The sequence below is a fragment of the Trachemys scripta genome, chromosome 5 (genome assembly GCF_013100865.1).
Source record: "Trachemys scripta elegans isolate TJP31775 chromosome 5, CAS_Tse_1.0, whole genome shotgun sequence".
NCBI lineage: Eukaryota > Metazoa > Chordata > Testudines > Emydidae > Trachemys > Trachemys scripta.
Genome location: NC_048302.1, coordinates 64839761 through 64858757, shown reverse-complemented (window position 1 = coordinate 64858757; position 18997 = coordinate 64839761). Strand labels below are relative to the sequence as shown.

At 38.5% G+C, this 18997-nt stretch overlaps 2 protein-coding genes across 3 annotated transcripts in view; one reads left to right on the top strand and one right to left on the bottom strand.

Annotated features, from left to right (window-relative positions):
• The window catches only part of MARCHF1 (membrane associated ring-CH-type finger 1), a 256595-nt gene that overhangs the window by 143863 nt on the left and 93735 nt on the right, over nt 1-18997 (top strand). For both annotated transcript variants that reach the window (XR_004645753.1, XM_034770656.1), the window contains exon 3: nt 6273-6323. Coding sequence is in view for 1 of the 2 variants with exons in the window: in XM_034770656.1 (XP_034626547.1) it covers nt 6273-6323 (51 nt within the window). In the remaining variant the exon portion in view is untranslated. The remainder of the gene's footprint in view (nt 1-6272; nt 6324-18997) is intronic.
• TMA16 (translation machinery associated 16 homolog) overlaps nt 14992-18997 on the bottom strand; it is a 142356-nt gene continuing 138350 nt past the window's right edge. The window contains exon 7 of the mRNA XM_034770657.1: nt 14992-15379. Within this exon, the coding sequence (XP_034626548.1) occupies nt 15307-15379 (73 nt within the window). The 3' untranslated portion in view covers nt 14992-15306. The remainder of the gene's footprint in view (nt 15380-18997) is intronic.

The window sequence follows — 18997 nt, the reverse complement described above, 5'->3', positions numbered from 1 at the left end:
GATGTAAAATAGTTGAAACAATAGGAGCCACGGCCCAAAACACAGGCCACCTGCAAGGCCAGTCAAGTGCTGAGCTCTGTGGGCAGAGGACTGAATGCAAATGCAGAGGGCTGAGTATTGTTTTTGGTGGAGCTGTGTGTGTAAGAGAACAGATGTAGCTAGCAACACCACAAAAGTGGACAGAGAAGGCAGCAGAAAGCCAAGGACTGCCAGAGAAGCACATGTAGAGTGACCTTGAGAGAAAGCTAAGAGAGAGAGGCTTCCTGGCGATAGTGCTGGCTAGAAAAAAGAGGCTTGGGAATGTTGAGCAAGGAAACAGTCTTCTGTTTGGTTCCTGCTGTGTTCAAAGAAACAGGACTTTATTTACATTGTTTGTAAATAAACAGGAATGAATCAAAGCAACTCTACCATCAATTTCTCTTCCTATGGGAAACAAGCTGCAAGACCCTCAATGTTTGCTGACTGGTTGGTAGAATGGTGGTGTTGTCCTAAGAGAAAAGAGGTAGGTATGTGAGGAAAGATTAAGAGATCTATATTAGCTATGCTGAACTTGAGCTGATGGCTAGACATCTATGAGAAGATGTCAGAGAGACAGGCTGAGATTTCAATTTGGACAGAAGGAGACCGGTCTAGAGTAGAGAGGCAGATCTGTGATTCATGTGCATAGAAATGGTAGTTGAACTTATATTTGTGGATGAGATTACCCAGTGATAATATGTAAAGAAAGAAGAGAGAGACCAAGGACAGAGCCCTAGGGAGCGCTAACAGAAAGCTGGAAGGGGCATAAGGAGGATCCTCTGAAGGAGGAAGAAGCAATTAGAGAATCCAGAGAGGACTGAAGCCATGGGATGACAAGAATTTCAAGAGGAGGAGCATGGTCAGTGGTGTCAAAAGTGGTTGACAGCTCAAGGAGGATGAGGATGGTGTACTGGTTCTCAGCTATAACTACAAAGAAGTCATTAAAGACTTTGGTGAGAGTGGTTTCACTGGAGTGCAAAGTGGAAGAAGCTGGATTGGAGAGGGTCTAGAATGGAATTGGAGGAGTGGAACTCCAAGAAGAAACATAGGGCCATAGTTTCCTTAAAACCTGTTGACTGGCTTACTGTATAAAATATCACTGTAAAGGCTTACTATTAAATTACCACTACAAGGAATTCAATATAATTTACCATTGGTGTTATGGAATAATAAAATATCTTAAATGCTGCTCTATGAAACTTTTTACTGTAGGTCTCTCCAGACATAGTGTTGTGGTTTTGTAATTGATATAATATGCTTTAAAAGCATTTTGTTTTGAATTTTTTTAAATGCGAGCGAACAAGTTTACACCTTTTAAAGCACTTTACAGACATTAACTAATTCATGCTATGAAGTCTTATAAAATTGTCAAGTATTAATGCTGGTTTTTATTGCAAGAGACCTATTAGGAAGAACATGATAATACACTTTCCTGATATATGGAAATAAGAATAAAAATAGATGTTTGAACATATGGTTGTTTCTTTTACAATAGCTTTTAAATGTAAAATGATATCAAGTGTGCAGAAAAACACAGCCTGTTTTTCAGCAAAAGTGACTCTTCCATGAAAGGGAATAAGTTCTTCAACAAGAAAACGTATTTCAAGAAACTAAACCATTGATTTTGAAATTCAGCTTCAAAATTACATATGGTGTTACACCAGGGGTCATTTAAGGGCAAATTTATATAGTCATAACTTCATTGCAGCTCTGTTATTATGCTCTCCCTATTAGCACACACCACCTAATTTAATGTGGTCTTGAGTTAAGAGCTCTGCCTTTAATCTACATAATCTCAACCATCTTAACTTTTATTCTATTTAATTTTATTTTGGTGTGCTTCTGGATAACTGGATGTTTCTTTGAAATAACTGATTTGCTCAAAGTCTCTCTTCTCTTCTTTCTCTTCATGCATGCAGCAGTAAGGTAGACCTGGAGTTTTCAAGGATGGATGATTTAGTGGTTGAGTTGATGGTTTTCAAGGAGTGGATGACAGTAGATCTCAGACATAGGAATCCTTGTCTCTTTAGGGGAAATGAAGGAGTGGTACTCACTTTTGTAAGATTTGCAATAGGGAGCCTTGCTGTGATGCACCTTAGAAGCGACTCATATGAAAGAAGTACAAAGTTCTAGTCAAGAGCCAGATCTTTAAACAGAGTCTGTAATTTGCGCCTCCATTTTTTATATGTCATTGTTGGTGCATAAGCTTTTGCACAATCCCAGAATGCTAGTTGTGCTCTCAGACCTGGTAGTTCAAAATATAAATACTAGTTTGATTGCGGATTTGCTGTGTGAGTCCGTAAATGTGAATTTTAGGGCTTACAGAACTTGTGAATGTAACCCATTATTTCATTGCATCTTGCATCCCCGTCTCGTGGCTGGTCCACATGAAAGAAACAGAGCCTACTGTTGCTACCAGATAATATAATATTCACCAAATGATAGGTCCTGATGAACCAGTGGATTGCAGGAAGATTCTAGATGGGTCGCCATATTTCAGGATTTATTTAAATGGGTGCTGGGAGGTGACAGCAATTCTCAATATAACAGACTGGTTTTCCTTAAACAGCACAGTGATTTGCTTCCTGGTTCTAAATTTACATATTTCCATTTTAATTGGGTTTTTAAGAATACGTAAGCATACCAAAGGGTTCAAGGTCAGCTGTTATTCAATCGTCAGAGTAGAACTCAACACTTTTTGCATGTAGGGTGTCAGTTTCCAACTTTCACTTCAGAGTAATTGCATAACGTTGGCATCAGAAATTAAATTATGAGCATTAATAATATGGCTGGTTATCTGCGGCTATCTCCTAAGAAACTTTTCAAAGCTGTTGAAAAATTAAAGTAACTCTCATATAATAACATTAACAACTGTCTCATATCAGCATAACACTTGTGATGTTGTAGAATATGCCTGATATTTACGTTAGAAACAGCAACGTAGTTATAGACAAGCATCAATGTATACATGCTTCAAGTAAAGAATCCAGTGAAACAAAGAGTGAAAGTGCCAAAATCTGTGATCAAGAATTATGATGAGAATTCTTGAAAATTTGATTTTGGATTTGTAGGTCCCAGAGAAAATCAAAAACCACAGTGCCTGGCTTGTTCTGAGGTATTAACAAATGAATCCATGTAGCCATCAAAATTGCAGCAGCATCTGAACACCAGATATCCTTATTTAATTGATAAACTGGTAAATTGCATTTTACGAATAAACAGCAAGAAAAAAATGCAACAACAAATTTGCTTATGTAAAGGTGCAACAGTGTCAGAAGCACCATTGCGGGCATCCTATCTCAGATCATCGAGGATAATGAAAAATAAAACACCTCGCATGATTGGAGAACAACTTCTGCTTCCAGCAGCTATTGACCTGTGAAGTCATGATTGGTACTGAAGCTGCCTGAAAACTGGAAACTATCCCACTGCCTGACAACACTGTACACAGAAGAATTTAAGATATAGCTTCTGATATCAAAACACAGGTCTTTGAGAAATTAAGGCTAGGGATACATGCACACTACAATTGGATGAGTCAACTAACATGGCTCAAAAAGCCAAGAAGTAGCGTTTGTATGAGAGGGGGACTTTAATGGGGAAAAAATGCTTTTATTCAGAAAAATTCCAAGTCATGCAATGAGGAAGGAAATTTTTTAACTACTAAATGAATTTATAATCACCAACAATATAAATAGGAAAAACTGTGTGGGCATTTGTACAGACAGAGCTGCCACTATGAAACAGTAAAGAAATTGTACTGAATGCTATCGCAATGTACTGCATTATCCACCGCGAAGCACTGGCAACAAAACAAATGGGTGCAGAATAGCATGAAGTTCTTAATAGTGCCATTACAATAGTAAACTTTGTCAAAGCAAACACTTGAATTCATGTTTACTTGCTATTTGTGTTCTATGATGGGCACAACTGACGATACTGACCTGCTTCATTCACAAATGTGTTGGTTGTCTCACGGAAAAGTTTTGGAATGTGTTATAAAACTTAGAAACAAACTGCTGTAGTTTCTGTCAGGAGTTAACTCTGGTTTGGCAGATTGCTTCAGAAATGGTGCTTGGATGGCCAGATCTTGTGGATATCTTTAATGCAGTGTATGCCCTTAATTTATGTTTGCTGGGTAGTAATATCAATATTCTATTTTTGCAAGACAAATTGAAAGTTTTCCAGAGGAAACTTCACGTTTGTTAAATTCTAATTGAGAATGAAGTAACCGACATTTCCACTTCTTTCAGAAAACCTCAATAGTACTGACAACATGTTTGACAGCATCAAATAAAACACACTTATTAGTACTTCACCAAAAATATTCATGTTACTTCCCCAAATTGGAATCTGACTGGATTGGGGGCCCAATTTACAGTAAACTCAGAAAATCTGCATTCTCTAGAGAGCAAAGAAAAGAATGAGTTCATTTAATTCTCATGCGTTAGTTTTCTGAAGATGAGATTTCCTTCCCAGTCATTGGAAACTTTGTTTGGGGATTAAATGTGAGTACCCTGCATTGTCAGAAAAAGCTTTTACCATTTTGCACCACCTACCTGTGTGAAAAACAGCTTTTCCATGCTGACAGCAATTAAGACCAAACAATGCAACAAGTTTCTTTTTGAAAATTATTTCAGACTTTTAAAATAGGGTAGAAAATATAACCTGAAAAATATAATGTGAAAAAAATACATATTTTATGGAGGTCATAATCTGTTTTTCTTATCAACTCAGATGGTGGATTCAAATGCTGGTGTGATTCTGGTAGCTATTACTTCCCAGAAGAGCTGAATTTTGAACCAGGCACTATTTATGTAGGTTTTCATAGTGTTTACTCTAGGAAATTTTTTTTAAATATACAGTCTCAAACATCAGTTTTATATCCATGCCAAATGTATTATGGATTCTCTGGGCCTACATTCAAGGTACCCCACTTAAACCTCTAAATGGCATGCAGGAAATTATGGGCCTGAACAGAGACCTTCCTCCCCAACAGTGGGGAATTGCCAGTGCAGAGGGGATTGAATCTGGGACCTTAAGGGCTAAAAACACAAAACTAAATCACTTGAGCTAAAGGAGCATCTGTTATCTCAGCAGTTCCCAAACTTTTTATTAAGGTGATGCCAGGGCCGGCTCCAGGGTTTTGGCCGCCCCAAGCAGCCAAAAAAAAAAAGCCGCGATCGCGATCTGTAGCAACAATTCGGCGGGAGGTCTTTTGCTCCGAGCGGGAGTGAGGGACAGTCCACCGAATTGCCGCCGAATACCTGGACATGCCGCCCCTCTCCGGAGCGGCCGCCCCAAGCACCTGCTTGCCAGGCTGGTGCCTGGAGCCGGCCCTGGGTGAGGCACCAACTGTATTTGGACCCACGAACTGTAACTGCAACAGCAATATTGATTTTGTATTAACTTCACAAAAACATTACTGTCTCCAACATACAACAGTGAAATAGTAGGTGCAGTGAATGGATGAGCTCTATGCTTCAAAATAAAATTCTTAGAAAAGGGAGATCCAGATTTGAGAAGGCATCTTTTATCAGACTAAGTTAAGCTGATACAAGAGTGGCAGAAGTATTATTACTGAATAGTTAATTGAACCAATGGAGCCCTTTTTCTGTGAATTGTCTGCAAACACAATTTGATTTATTAGTAATCATTCAACAAACACTTTATGCTAGTATATTTAAGCATATATAATATTTGTGAGCTATTTACTGTGACTGTCTCTGACAAGTCACGATTTGTTGTTCACAGTGTGTGATTGGTCACTTAAGCTACATTTTGTTGCCATTTGTTCTCCATAAGTGGATGATTGAAATTTCATGAACAGAGATCAGTGGGAATATTGAATGCCTATATTTGTGTACAACGTATCTTTATTTACATGCAGATAGGGGTGTTCACATCAAGCACTTCCCAACATTAATGCATATTCAAACCTCTTCGCTCAAGTGTTCATGGAAAAACAAACAAAAAGAGGCCACATTGAACAGCAATTCAGAATTCAAATTAATGTCTCCACTGTATTTTTTTTATAGCATGCTCAGTTTTTCTTAGCGTGCACAGTATGAGCAATTTTGGCAGCCAGTTGCTGAGCTGCTGGAGAGTATACGACGTGTGGACTAACACACAAGTGTATGCACAGAACTCAGTATGTTCACAGTCAAGATTAAAGAGTTCAGTTTCTTCTCAGTCTGAGCTCGTAGGGTCTAGGTTACGCCTAATTCAGTAATTCGTCCAATTTTGTTTTCCAGCATGACAAATCCCCAGGGCGCTCTACAAGTCGATCAAGTAACATTTCAAAGGTAAGTGGAATATGTTAACTTATTTACTTTTATATAGAATTCCAAGTCATAGCAATTTATTAAGTGTAATGCAGTATTTTATTCCACTACCCAGATACCATATTTTGACATTTTCTTTGTATTCACCCGTTTGTAATTTTAGGCTGCTGCGCTTTCATTTCAATGTAAAACATGTTAAAATACATAACAATCTTTTTTCCCCACTCAGCATAATACCTTTGGGAAATATGCTGTCATCTTTGGTCTAAGGCAGAATTATTTCTTACTCAGTTCTAGAATGATGGCACCATAGTTTTCAATATGTTGCAGTTATGATTCTATCAGCATTTGCTATCAGAGTCCCATCTACAGGGATTTACAACTAGTACATTTACACCAAAAATGGGCCAGTGGTAGAATCTCAGATCCCTTTCAGTTTCTTCGGGGCAATAAGAGAGTGTCTGTTTCAGACTTGGATCCATGGATTTAACCAACTCTTATGGTTTTGGTTCAAATGTGGCTGAAATGTCAAGTCCAAAATGGCAGAAAACAGAGTTAAAAACTGAAATCTCACAAGAGCAGTTCCAAAGGTTTTGGCACTATAGAAGCCAAATCCAAATACTAGCCATAATCTAATTTCAAACTCCATCCTATACCTGATCCAGATCTGAACACTGTCTTCAGTCCTTCTCTAACAAAAATGTATGGTGCGCTGGACCCTGCAATAAAAGGTTTTATCCCCATAGCAACATTTGATTTGAAAATGCTCACTCTAGTAATTTTTAAGTTACATGACAGCAGTTCAAAGTTTAAAAAGGTGTTCTGCTCTTGTATAACAAAACTATGGCTTTGATAAAACCACTGTAGTGTATAGTATGATCTAGTCTCTTGTTTCTTTCAGGATTTTTTGTAATGACTTTATGATGTCAAATTCCTCTTTTAGTGAGTTTAATGATAGATTTATAGGAAATTCAAAATTGAGCCTCAAACTCTAAGTCCTAACTTAGTCTGTCATGTCTTTATCTCATACCATTGGCTAAAAGAAAAGGACCGGTGTTGAATTGTAGAAAGGGTTCTGAGAGGCTTAATTAATGCGTGTAAAATGCTTTGAGATCCTCAGATGAAAGGGGCTATAGAAATGCAAAGTATTAATAATAATTAAGAAGAAGAATGAGCTCAGGTACCTCTGATGATAGGAGACTGAACTAAATAACAGATACCCTTAGTTCTGGCAGTGAAATTACAATTATGTATGTTTGGTCCTATCTCTGAATTCCTCACGTTTTAATTTTTGACAAATTCTTAAAATTATCAAGTATCCGAAGAAGTGGGTATTCACCCACAAAAGCTCATGCTCCAATACGTTTATTAGTCTATAAGGTGCCACAGGACTCTTTGCTGCTCTTAATATTATGTAAATGTAGTGTTATGTGTGTGAATATTAATAGTGTCATTATAGATGGGCCCAAACTGATACCCCAGATGCAAAGACTCTTGAACTTTTGGGAAAGTTTTGATTCAAACTTCACTCTACTATATGCTGAACTAAACTCAAAACCCTAATACTCCCAGACTTCGGGAGGACCCAGTGCCTCCTTAATTTTGAACCTGGTTACTTATAATAACTAAATCTATAACGATTTACAGTACATAGTTGTCTGTTTTTCTAACAATGTCAAAGTACATGAATTACTTGTAAATTATGACAAAGCCACAGCATCAGCGGTTCATAAATAATCAGTAAGGGACTGTAGAAATATATTCAGTGTGTGTTAAGGCAGAACATATCCGCTTCTAACATTTCTCTTAAAGTGACCTTTGTGGAGACCAGTTTTTCTGGATGATACTCTTTAAATATGATGTGTACAGCTTACAAATTAGCTATTGCAATGCAAAATTGTCCAGACTTGCCCTTTCTTAGGCTGTCTCCTGCTCATCTGTAGTATGATGTCATTCCATTTGACCAGCTACATTATATATTCCACTAATAGGGAATATGTTGGAGTATACTTGACAGGGGATCCAATGTTTCCAATTAATTTTCTGCTCTGGAAAACATTTTTTAAAAAGAAAATACATGGCTTTAGATTAATATAGTGTGGTACAAAACCTGATCTAATTGAAATGATTCCCAAAACGGCATAGTTGTACAGCATATTTTTTCCCAGAGCAACATTAAAAAACCAAGACTATTCTCATTAGAGGTGATCCTGCACCCATCAAAGTCAATTGCAAAGTTCCCATTGACTTCATTGGTGCAGGACCAGACTTTAAGTCTTTATCTAGTGATATGAAATACAATATCAAAGTATGTTGCTTTTATTCTACAGGTTTCTGTCTGTAGTATTTCTGTAGAAATCGGGGGGAGGGGAGAGGAGGAGATAGCTATATCCTATGGATCTGACCCAACGCCCAATGGAAAGATTCTCGCTGACATCAGTAGATTTTTCGATCAGACCCTATTTGAGATTCAGTATATCAAAGATTTAGCAAATACAGATTCATATTTCATTTTCTGTGGACTGATCAGATAACTTCTTCAAACCTGCATCTATCTAGAAGTTGTCACGAATTGTTTTTTACATTGAAAGTATCTGCTGAAAAATAAAGTAAAATAAATAAATAAATTGTGATCGTGCTGGGAATGCTTAGTTGAGCCTCTGACTCCCCATAATAGGGGTAGTGTATTGAGTTGAATTAAAGGCAACATCTTGGTGGTACAATAGTTTAATTTTATTGATTATGCATTTGGCAAAATATATACATGTTCTGCTCATTTTGGATTATATGCTCTAAAAATAGCTATGGAGACACATTGCAGCTTGGGCTGGCGCTCAGGCTCTAAAGCACAGGTTTGGATGGTGGGGTTTGGGCTTTAGTGCCTGAGCTCCAGCCCAAACCATAATGTCTAAGCACCATCTTACACAGCTGTTTTTAGAGTGCTAGCATGAGCCTGCTAGCCTGTAGACCCAGGCTGGGAGGCCTGCACGCAGATGCAGTATAGACATACACCCTGAGGCCTGTAGCTATGAAGAACATGTGTAATTAGCTTAGATAATCATGTACTTAAAAGTAACAATTCCATATTTTTTTTTAATTCACCAAATTCTAATTTAAAAGAATATGGGAAAGAAGCAGAGAGAGTTACGGGACTTTGAAATATAAATAAATATTTCCCGTTAGAATATTTTCTCCTTATAATCCAAAATGAGCTGAGTATATACATATTTTGCTTATTTTATATATGAATCCCCAATAAGAATTTGCTCACTGAAGTATTTTAACCAAGCTATAGGAAAAAAGTTTTATTCATTAGAAGTTGATTTTTGTACTTGTGGTGATTCATGGTTTATACATAAATTAAAACAACAAAGGTGTCAATTTATGAGTGGTTGATAAAATAGTTATTGGGAACAGAGTCAATAAATGTAATGTGCACTTGTCTCTAAAGGTCACCTTAGAAAATGATGTAGATTTATTGCTGGTGAAAGGTGCCAATTTACACACCTAGTGAATGAAGTAATTTGATTAACTAGAGGGCAGCAGCAGGGGAAACTTCACACAAATGCTTGCCCAACAACATGCTCATTGCTGTAGTAGGTGGGACTTTTGCTATGGGCCAGAAATGGTAGTGGACCCTGAGGGTTGTTGGGTGCAAGAGGGGACTGAGGTAGTCTCACCCACTTTTTCCACTTTCCATTAGAGCCTGCCACCTTTTAAGACTCTACAGCCTTCCACTCAGTCCTCCATTCCAGCTCCACCTTGATCCTGTGGCCTTCCCCTCCATACTAGCAGCTGCTGCTATGTGCTAATCTGGCATTCACAGAAGGAGAGTTAATGAGTATGTCTGAAATGCAGGCACCACAGTAGTCTGTGGCAGCCAAAAAAGGAGTTACTACAGCTCCTGTATCAGCCCAGCCAAATGTGTGAGGTTCCAGCTGGCTGAGGGAATACATAAAGTGTCCTGAGTGTCCTGCACAATGAGTGACATTTAGCAGTCCTGAAACGGTTCAATTTAATAAGTGTTACACAGGAAGTAAAGAGATTTATTTTGTTTAATAAAAGGATACCAAATAGCAAAATGCTGTTCAATTTCCTCCTTTGCTCATATTAGTAAGTTTTCCATGTCAAGAATATCCCATAATCGGAAATGGGGAACAAAAGCCCACTGTGGGCATGAAATGAAGGGCCAGATACTCAGCCAGTGTAAATTGGGATAGCTCCACTGAGTTGAATAAAGCTACACTGATGTATACTGTAGATATGGCCCGAACTGTTCAACTTTCTGCTTCTTTTATAACTTCAGTGAGAGGTCTGGTGAAAGTTACAAGCTCTGTTCTACTTATTATGAACATTCATTTTGAAACAAGAAAGAGTCTCTAGTCTTTCAGTGTAGAGCATAACCCTCAAAGTTTAAACCAGTCACTACAGGGGCACGTCCAGCTGTCCTTACTCAGGCGAAACTCCATTAATAATAGAATGTGCCATCTTTAACCTTGTGGCTCTCTGTTTAAATCTAGCTCATGTTGCTGACAACTTCTGGTTTCTCCCATCTATTCATTGTTCTCCATATTATATGAAGGTCCAATTCCAAGCACAAAATTACTTACCACAATAGGCACCTTTGTGGCAGGCTTACTAGAGTCCAAGGAGGTTTTTTTTTCCTATTGTCTCCCCAAAGTAAACCACGGCCACTGAGATGTAAACAAAGAAACTTTTGAGGAGGGGACAGAAAGATGTAGAAGACCTTTTTGTGTTCAGTTGAGGAATGATGATGATGTGCGATGCTAGACTTCAGGAGAGAAACAGTGGTGGAACTCTATCTGTGATCATTGAGAAGAGAAGCTGGTCTTTTATCCATTTAGGATCCAAGTCTCAGCATTTTATTTTGGCACTTCCCAGCCCAGGCTAATAAGTTCTATCATTAGATCAAGAGATAGGTATGCAATCTTTTTATTACAATATTTTAAATCAAACCTATGGAAATATCTCATTGTGTTTCAAAGATGAAAATTGTATTTTGGGTGAGGGAATTGGAGAGGAAAAGTCATTCTTATTTTCTCCCAACCATTTTGCTCATCCATCTGTTTTCTTTCCATGCTGATTTTTGTAAATGTGCCAAGGAATGCTCTGGATGTAGCCACGGAGCTTAGCTTAAACTTGTGAAGTAATCTTCACATTACTTGGTGCACTCAGTCTGGAGAGGAAGAAATACTATCCTAAGCTTAGAAGGCAGCTCATCATTAATATTTCTATTTCACATGGTCACCCACATTTCATACTCTTCTTGATTGTTGTTTGTTATCCTTTCTGACAGAAATTGATCATTAATGTGCAACAGTTGGCACTAACATTTTGAAAGATACTTCTATGACCCCAAACACTTAAGCATTAGGGCAAACAATGTGGGAGGGTCTGATTTTTGCAAAAGATTTATTAAAAATCAAGTAGAGGATAATCTACGCATAGAACTAATGCTGTCTGTCTGCCGTAATCCTCCAGTTTCAGTCTGTAGGTTTGCACGGTATTGATTCCTGTGGTCAATTGTGGTTGGTTTCAGGGAAAATCCATTGAGCATGCTAGTTCACTTGCTGCAACTGTAATAGATTTGGCCTATCTTCTAGTGCCCTTCTCCTTTTGGACCAAGTTTTATCCTGTCATGCTTCTCAAGGAATCCTGGGAAACTATCTTCAGCTGGGGTAGTTCTCGTAATTGAGTCATCTTGTAAAACACACTCCCACTCATTGATGTCTCTTATTGCAAAATCTGTGCAAGAATAGTCATCTCTTCCTGAGATCAGTCTCACACACCATAACAAGGTTTCCTGGTTCTTTCCTTAGAGCCTTAGCCCTCCAGGGCTCCCTTCTTGTCTGCCTTGTCTGTTTGGGTTTCTGGAGAAGTTGCTTTCAGCAGTAGCTCCAGTGGCAGTCCATTGCTAGGCACTTCCTCTATCAAATGTAATGTCCATTCTGGTCAATTTCATGGCCATAGGATTTGAAAATTAATCAAATTCACATTTTCAGATGTTTACATTCAAAATTTCAGGGTGTTGGAACCATGCAGAGTCTTGACTAGGGATATAAATATCTGTTAAAAAAGTTAACCAATTAAACAATTAAAATTATGTTGTTAATTGGTTAACCAATTAAAGGGAGAGGGGCTGGGGCTGTTTCGGCTAGCCCGTGTGGCCTGGGGCTGTTCTGGCCGGCTGGCTCGCGTGGCTGGGGGTTAACAGTTAGGGTCGGTTAACCGGTAAGACTAATATTTACCAGTTAACCATTTTTAGTATTTTACATCCCTAGTCCTGACCCAAAAGGGGGTTGTGGAGGGGTCACAAAGCTGCTGTTGGGAGATTGCTGGATTGCCACACTCACTTATGTGCTGCCTTCAGAGCTCAGCTCTGAAGGCAGCACCTCTGGAGCTTCCTGCAGCTGCAGAAGGTTTCTGGAGGTTGTGGTGGGTCTGATCTCCCCTGTGCTGCTGAGAGCGCTCCAGCCCAGAGGCTCCTAACTGCTAGTCCCTGCCGGTATGGGAGGAACAGGAGTTGCTCTTCCCCTGCACAGCTGCTCTCAGGGGGAAATTAGACCCACCTCTGGGTACTTTTCCCATGCTGCTGGGAGCAAGCACCCTGCTTCCAGAGCCTTTCCCTGACACCTCCCCACCCCGTCAGAGCCTTTAACTGCCGTGTGTAGATACACACTGCCATGTGGTTGCAGCCTGCTTTTCACTGTCGTGTACATGTATCCTACACACTGCCCAAATGTAGACGAGGACTATTCCAATTGGTTGATGGTCTGTTTAATCATGGCCAAATAGTGAAATGATTGTGTTTAATTTCTATAGCACGTCTGAAGGAGGCTTAGTAGTACTCTAGATTTTTCTGTGCACTGCTTGAGTTGCCAGATATTCACTATCACTGGTCATCTGCATGGATAAAGAAGGAAAGACTAAAATTAAAGTTTTTTTTGTTTTTTTTTTTTTCCTGTCATCTCAGGGAAGAGAACTCCTTGAAAATCAGTCATGCATAAAGATGCTCAACCCCTTTTGTCTCATTGAAATGCGTTTCAGTGCACTACTTGTATTTCTGTCTGAAGAACTGAGTCTCATTACAGCTTGCAGACATTTAATGACTGAATAGAGAAGAATTATTAGGTCATTCACAGCAGGCACCAACTGTAGCTATCTGACTTCCTTTGCAAGTAATGTCCAAGTTCAAGCAAAGGATTGCACATAATCTAATAGATATACTTATAGGAATATTGCCTGTTTTTCATTTTAAGCACATCTATTGCTATCACAGGATCTATAGCATGTGAGTCCAACTAGATTACTCAGGTTAAAATCAAGTCTACAGGTAAATGCAATATTTGAGAGGAGGGAAAAAGGGAAAATATTCTTAAGTGAGTTTATGAACATTTTATTTTGAATATGAAACTTTTTATAATTTCATTAAGTATTTGCCCAGTTATGTGACCTGTTTAACCTGGTACCATTATGAATGAAAATTGACTCATTTTCAGGATTAAAGGATATTTTTCAAAGAAAAATGGCCAACTTTGAGTGTTGGAGACTTTGCCTTGAAGACATTTCAAAATTCATATTTTTGCATGTTTTTATGTTTAAACAGTGATTTCACCAGATTTCATAGGAAAGTAGAATTTTAGGGATGTAAAATAATGAGAAATATGTTGAAAATTTGAGTGTGAAAAAATGTGCAAAACAATTTCACCACTTTAACAAAGCATTAGTCAAGAATTTTTAGGCTCTAGTCAAATTTCATTGTTACCCTTTGCTCTATGGTGTCTCTCACTGCAACATATTTGATAAGGTCTTTTCTGAGTAGATTTTCTGTCCATGTTACTTACACAAAAGGTCAACTTTATTTGTTTTAATATGGTAGTAGCTAGTTTCATTTTAAATAGCTGTACATTTTTTCTCTTCTTTATCTCACTCTCATCTCTATCTCTCACACAATCACATATATTTATATCTTTGTTTTGGTCTATTGCTTACTCTATTAGTTCATTTTGCAGACTCTTGATGAGAGACTGTGCTGCATTGTCAAGAACACTGTAGATATGCTCTATCACAGAGGTAATTAATCAGGTATTTATGTGATGTAAGGACCCAGAAAATTAGAGGGGAGAAGATTAGCATTGGTTGTAGTAATAGTCACTAGGACTCTGGAGGTGAGTTTAAAAACATCATAACTCAGTTTATGCAGAAATAGAAATTCATTTCCTGAGTTTAACTGAAAATGTAGAAGCAAACTGGTGAGGAAGAATTTCACATTAGTCTAGTTCCACAGAACTTCAGACACCATGCACTTGAGCAGGATATCAAGACATTGAAGCAAAGAAACAAACTCAGAGGCTAATTATACCCAGAGGGCACAACAGTTTCTAACTGCTACTGGAAATATAGCCTTATAGGGCCTCACAGTTGAGGGCAACTACATCTGTGTTTCCCCTCAGTGGTCTAGCCTTTCTCAGGCTTCTGGCAACCCTGGCTGTTGCCTCTCTTGGATGGAGACATGTCTCTCTCCTGCCTGTAGATCTGGGCTGAAGAGTTCCCTGCCTTCACTGTGTTATTCCCAGTAAAATACAGACTGTCTAAACAGGCTTCTTTTGCCTTCTCTTCAGAGACTAAAAACAGTGTAATTGCCCACAGATATAAGTTACCACACAACTTTCTAAGCAAGCCTATTTTATTCTTAAGGTAAAAGCACTACAGAGAATATATTTTCAAACAATTAAAGAACCTATACATGTGATAGTAAGCTTACCAGAGATCACCCCCCCAACTCCAGCAGGAGTAGTCAATCAGCCCACAACCCAGGAGTTTTCCTGTGGTTTAAAGTTCATCACACCGCTTTGCTCTGAACAAGAACCCAGCCCTATGGGCTGCAGTTGACCAAAGTCCTTCCAATCCTTCCTTAAGCATTGGGGCCCTCTGTAGATTGGAGGTCCTGTCTGTTTTCTGGATCCAGGGAAAAGGTCAAGAGTCAGTTTAAATTCAGGTTGTTTATCCCAATGTCCTTTCTTTGTCCGCTGGTCTTTAGATAATCCCTCTTGGATCTTTGAAGAGACCACGAATAGGTAATCAGCCAGACAATAGGCACCCTCCCCAGAATGAAGCTTGAAAGAGTTGCTTTTTACAGATCAGACTAACACAGCTACCCCTCTGATACTTGAAGGAGTTGAGAACCAAAGGAATTACATTAGCACACATCCCCTCCAATAAAATTTACATCCAATAATACATAAACAATTGCATATTTAATACAATGGATCCCAAAGGGATTAAACTTAATTCAATAAGGTTTGTCCAGGATTTTGCAGAAAATTGCCATCTGTCACATAGGATAAGTTTTCACTAGAACAAGTAGTGTGTCCTTTTTTATGAGCACTGACATGAGAAAACGGTCTCGCTGTGAAATCCAAGTGCACACAAGGCAAAGCAGTAGTTTTACTTCAGTGTAGATGATTGAGTAAACCCTAGTATTTTGCAGCTTGATCTCTGCTAGCTTTCTCTTTGTAAAAAGTACATGGGGAGAAATCTTGGCCCCATGAAAGACAATGGGAGTTTTTGCTATTGACTTCAATGGGCCCAGGATTTCATCAGTCTTTTGTTAATTAATGAAAACACAGCATTCATAATAAGCCTTTTGCAGATGCCACAGTTAGGAAGCATGCACAGCTACTGTAACTCTGCCCCCCTTAAACTGAATTAATTGTCCGTCGAGATATGTTCCTTGGTTTCTGTAGTAAAAGGACACTTTAAAGGGTGGGAGGGGGGGACATGAAATCTGTTTTACTGTGTTGTCTTTTGAATCCTCTTTGTAAGGCAAGACCAAAAGAGTGCTTGTTTTTACAACATGTGGATGTGTGGTGCTTGTTGGGTTAGGAGTGAGGAGGAAGGAAGGGTTAGACCTGCTTTGCTGGCAATGTGTGCTTTTCCCACCGCTTTGCAATAATAGACTGTAAACTCTTAGGGGCAGGGACTGTCTTTTTATGTCATGTCAAGCACAATGGAGTCCCGATTATGGCCCCCCAGGCACTACCGTATTACCAATACATAAGAATAAGAAAATAGAAAATAATTGGGACTGTGAGGGGTGGAGATATCCAGATTTGGTTTGTATTTTTTTTCCTGCCTGGTGCTTGTATGCGTGTAGGCGAATGTACTACTCTTCTAATTATGGGGCGGGGGAGATTGGGACAATATTTAGAACTCTTGGGAAGGTCTGATTGTCTATCCCAGGAACTGTCTTTTAAATGCCTTTATTTAAATCTAAATAAATAAAATATCTAGTCTTTTACCACAGGAGAGTATATTTCTCTTCACTGCCTGTGTCGTTTCTCTGTGACTGTTCTTTGCCTTCCTAAATGTCTGAATTATTTAAGGTGTATGATGAAATGAGAGAGATCTGGTGGATTCATTTCTTTCCATTGTGGTTATCTGGAACAAATCTTGTCTTTGAAATATAACCCTCTGAGAATATGTTTATGTATGTGTTTGTAAGACTTGACTGGTTGTACTAAAATGCTTCTTGGGAGAAATGCTTCTAACACATAGTAATTATCTTTCTGCATGTTCACTATGATTCACATACCCCTTAGTTAGTGATGGAAACTATATGCTCTCCGTGCAGAAAGTCTTAAAAATTCCCTGATGGGAGGTTTGTGCTTATTTTCCAATTAAAAGAAATTCAGACTCAAAGTAAATTATTTGATTTTGCTTGGCTCAGTTACTTTTCAAAAGCCCAGCACATGCAGTAGAATACTCTTTCTTTGGGAGTCTGGCACAGGGTCTGTCATATAAAACTCAGTTGAGTTATAATTGGAGGGAGGGAGAAAGATGAAGTGTGGTAATGCTCATTGCCTGGTTTAGAATGTGGAGAACAGTAACACTCAACGGACAGAGACTGAAAGATGGAATTGATTTTTGGTGTACCTTTACCTTCACCTTATCTAATATTTTTGTCACCAAATATTTATAAATTTTGTCTCTTCTCATGATATTATAAACAACAACAAAAGGAGCACTGGCATGTCAGATATACTTGCTAAATGTTTGAATTAATGATTACATTAAAAATGCCGAATTACTGACCTCACATGATTTGGTATTTTGAAGCATCTGTCCTAGATAGTGTTTTAGAGGAATATTTATAAAGACTCATTATATGTCCATTTACATACTGCTTTCTGTCTAAGGGTTTAAAAAAATGGTACAAGCAGACTTCACTGATGGAAGGTTTTTTTTCATAGTTTACAATCTATTCTACCCATCCTAAGTTAGAAGTATGGAGAGCTATTTCATTCCTTCAATCAAAGCTTAAGATTCTTCTGCCTAGGTTTTCAAATTCTTAGTTTACCCTCTATATAGCACTCTGAGGTGCAAATATGAAGCATACCTTATCACAATGACAGGTTTCAGAGTAGCAGATGTGTTAGTCTGTATCCACAAAAAGAACAGGAGTACTTGTGGCACCTTAGAGACTAACAAATTTATTAGAGCATAAGCTTTCGTGGACTACATATGCATATGCATCCGAAGAAGTGGGCTGTAGTCCACGAAAGCTTATGCTCTAATAAATTTGTTAGTCTCTAAGGTGCCACAAGTACTCCTGTTCTTATCACAATGTAAGTGGCTGATTTACACAATAGAAGCAAAACTCAAGATGCCATGCATAATGTAGCTTTTCTATAGCTGCAAACAGCACATTTCCTTCACAGTGCAGCTATCCGGGAATGCACAGTACACACTATCAGAATGTATAATTGTAATAAAGTGGTTGTGAGAGTGTTAACTGGGTTACCAAGTGTATTATGGGATGGAGCTATGCTCTGCCCCTCCTTTACTTCGCATTTTAGTCAGGGGAGTTTTCCCACCACTGTGGTGTGATACAGTTAAATAAAGCAGCAAGTTTCCACCTTGCAGTTCTGTGAATAGACTTATTTTTGTTGCTCTGAGCAGTCTCTTTATGCAAATAACCACTGCTGATTTAGGTTTTAGAAAAGAACATGTATTTTTCACAGAACTGGGAGTGTTCTTAAAAGAATCTATATTCACATCCTGCAATTGATAGGCTGGCCTTGTGCATCTGCTCACTATCAGTTGTAGGATTGGGGTTTAAGATTATAAATATTTAATCCCACATACCCTGGTACAGTGGCAGCATGTAGCTGGTAATTGGCCCTGGTCTGTGATTCTTAATAGGCCTTTCCAGATTTTGCACTAATCCTTTGAATGGGTATTCTTTTCTGAATTACTGTGACTTTTCAAAGGGCTATATTCCATCTTTTTTAAAACATAACTCCCAGTTGAGTCCGATGGGGATAGTGCATAAATCTGAGGTATAATAAGGCCCTTATTTATTCAGATGTGTAAGAGAGTGAGCATATCCTATACCAGTGGTTTCTAAAGTGGGGTGCGCCAGAGGACCCTTGGGGGTGTGCAGCAGGAGGAGCGTGTTTTTTTTTGGGGGGGGGGGCTTCATCAGGCAGGAGTCTGAGCGGCTTTGTTTTTTGTTTTTTTTTTTTTTCGCTTCAGCATGGTAGGGGTTGCGTGCTCAAAATTTTTTTACTGATGGGGTGCACAATCAAAAAAGTTTGGAGACCACTATCCTATACCTATGTAATAACTGTTTATGGCTTATTAAAAAAACAATACCAAAAATGTATAAATCT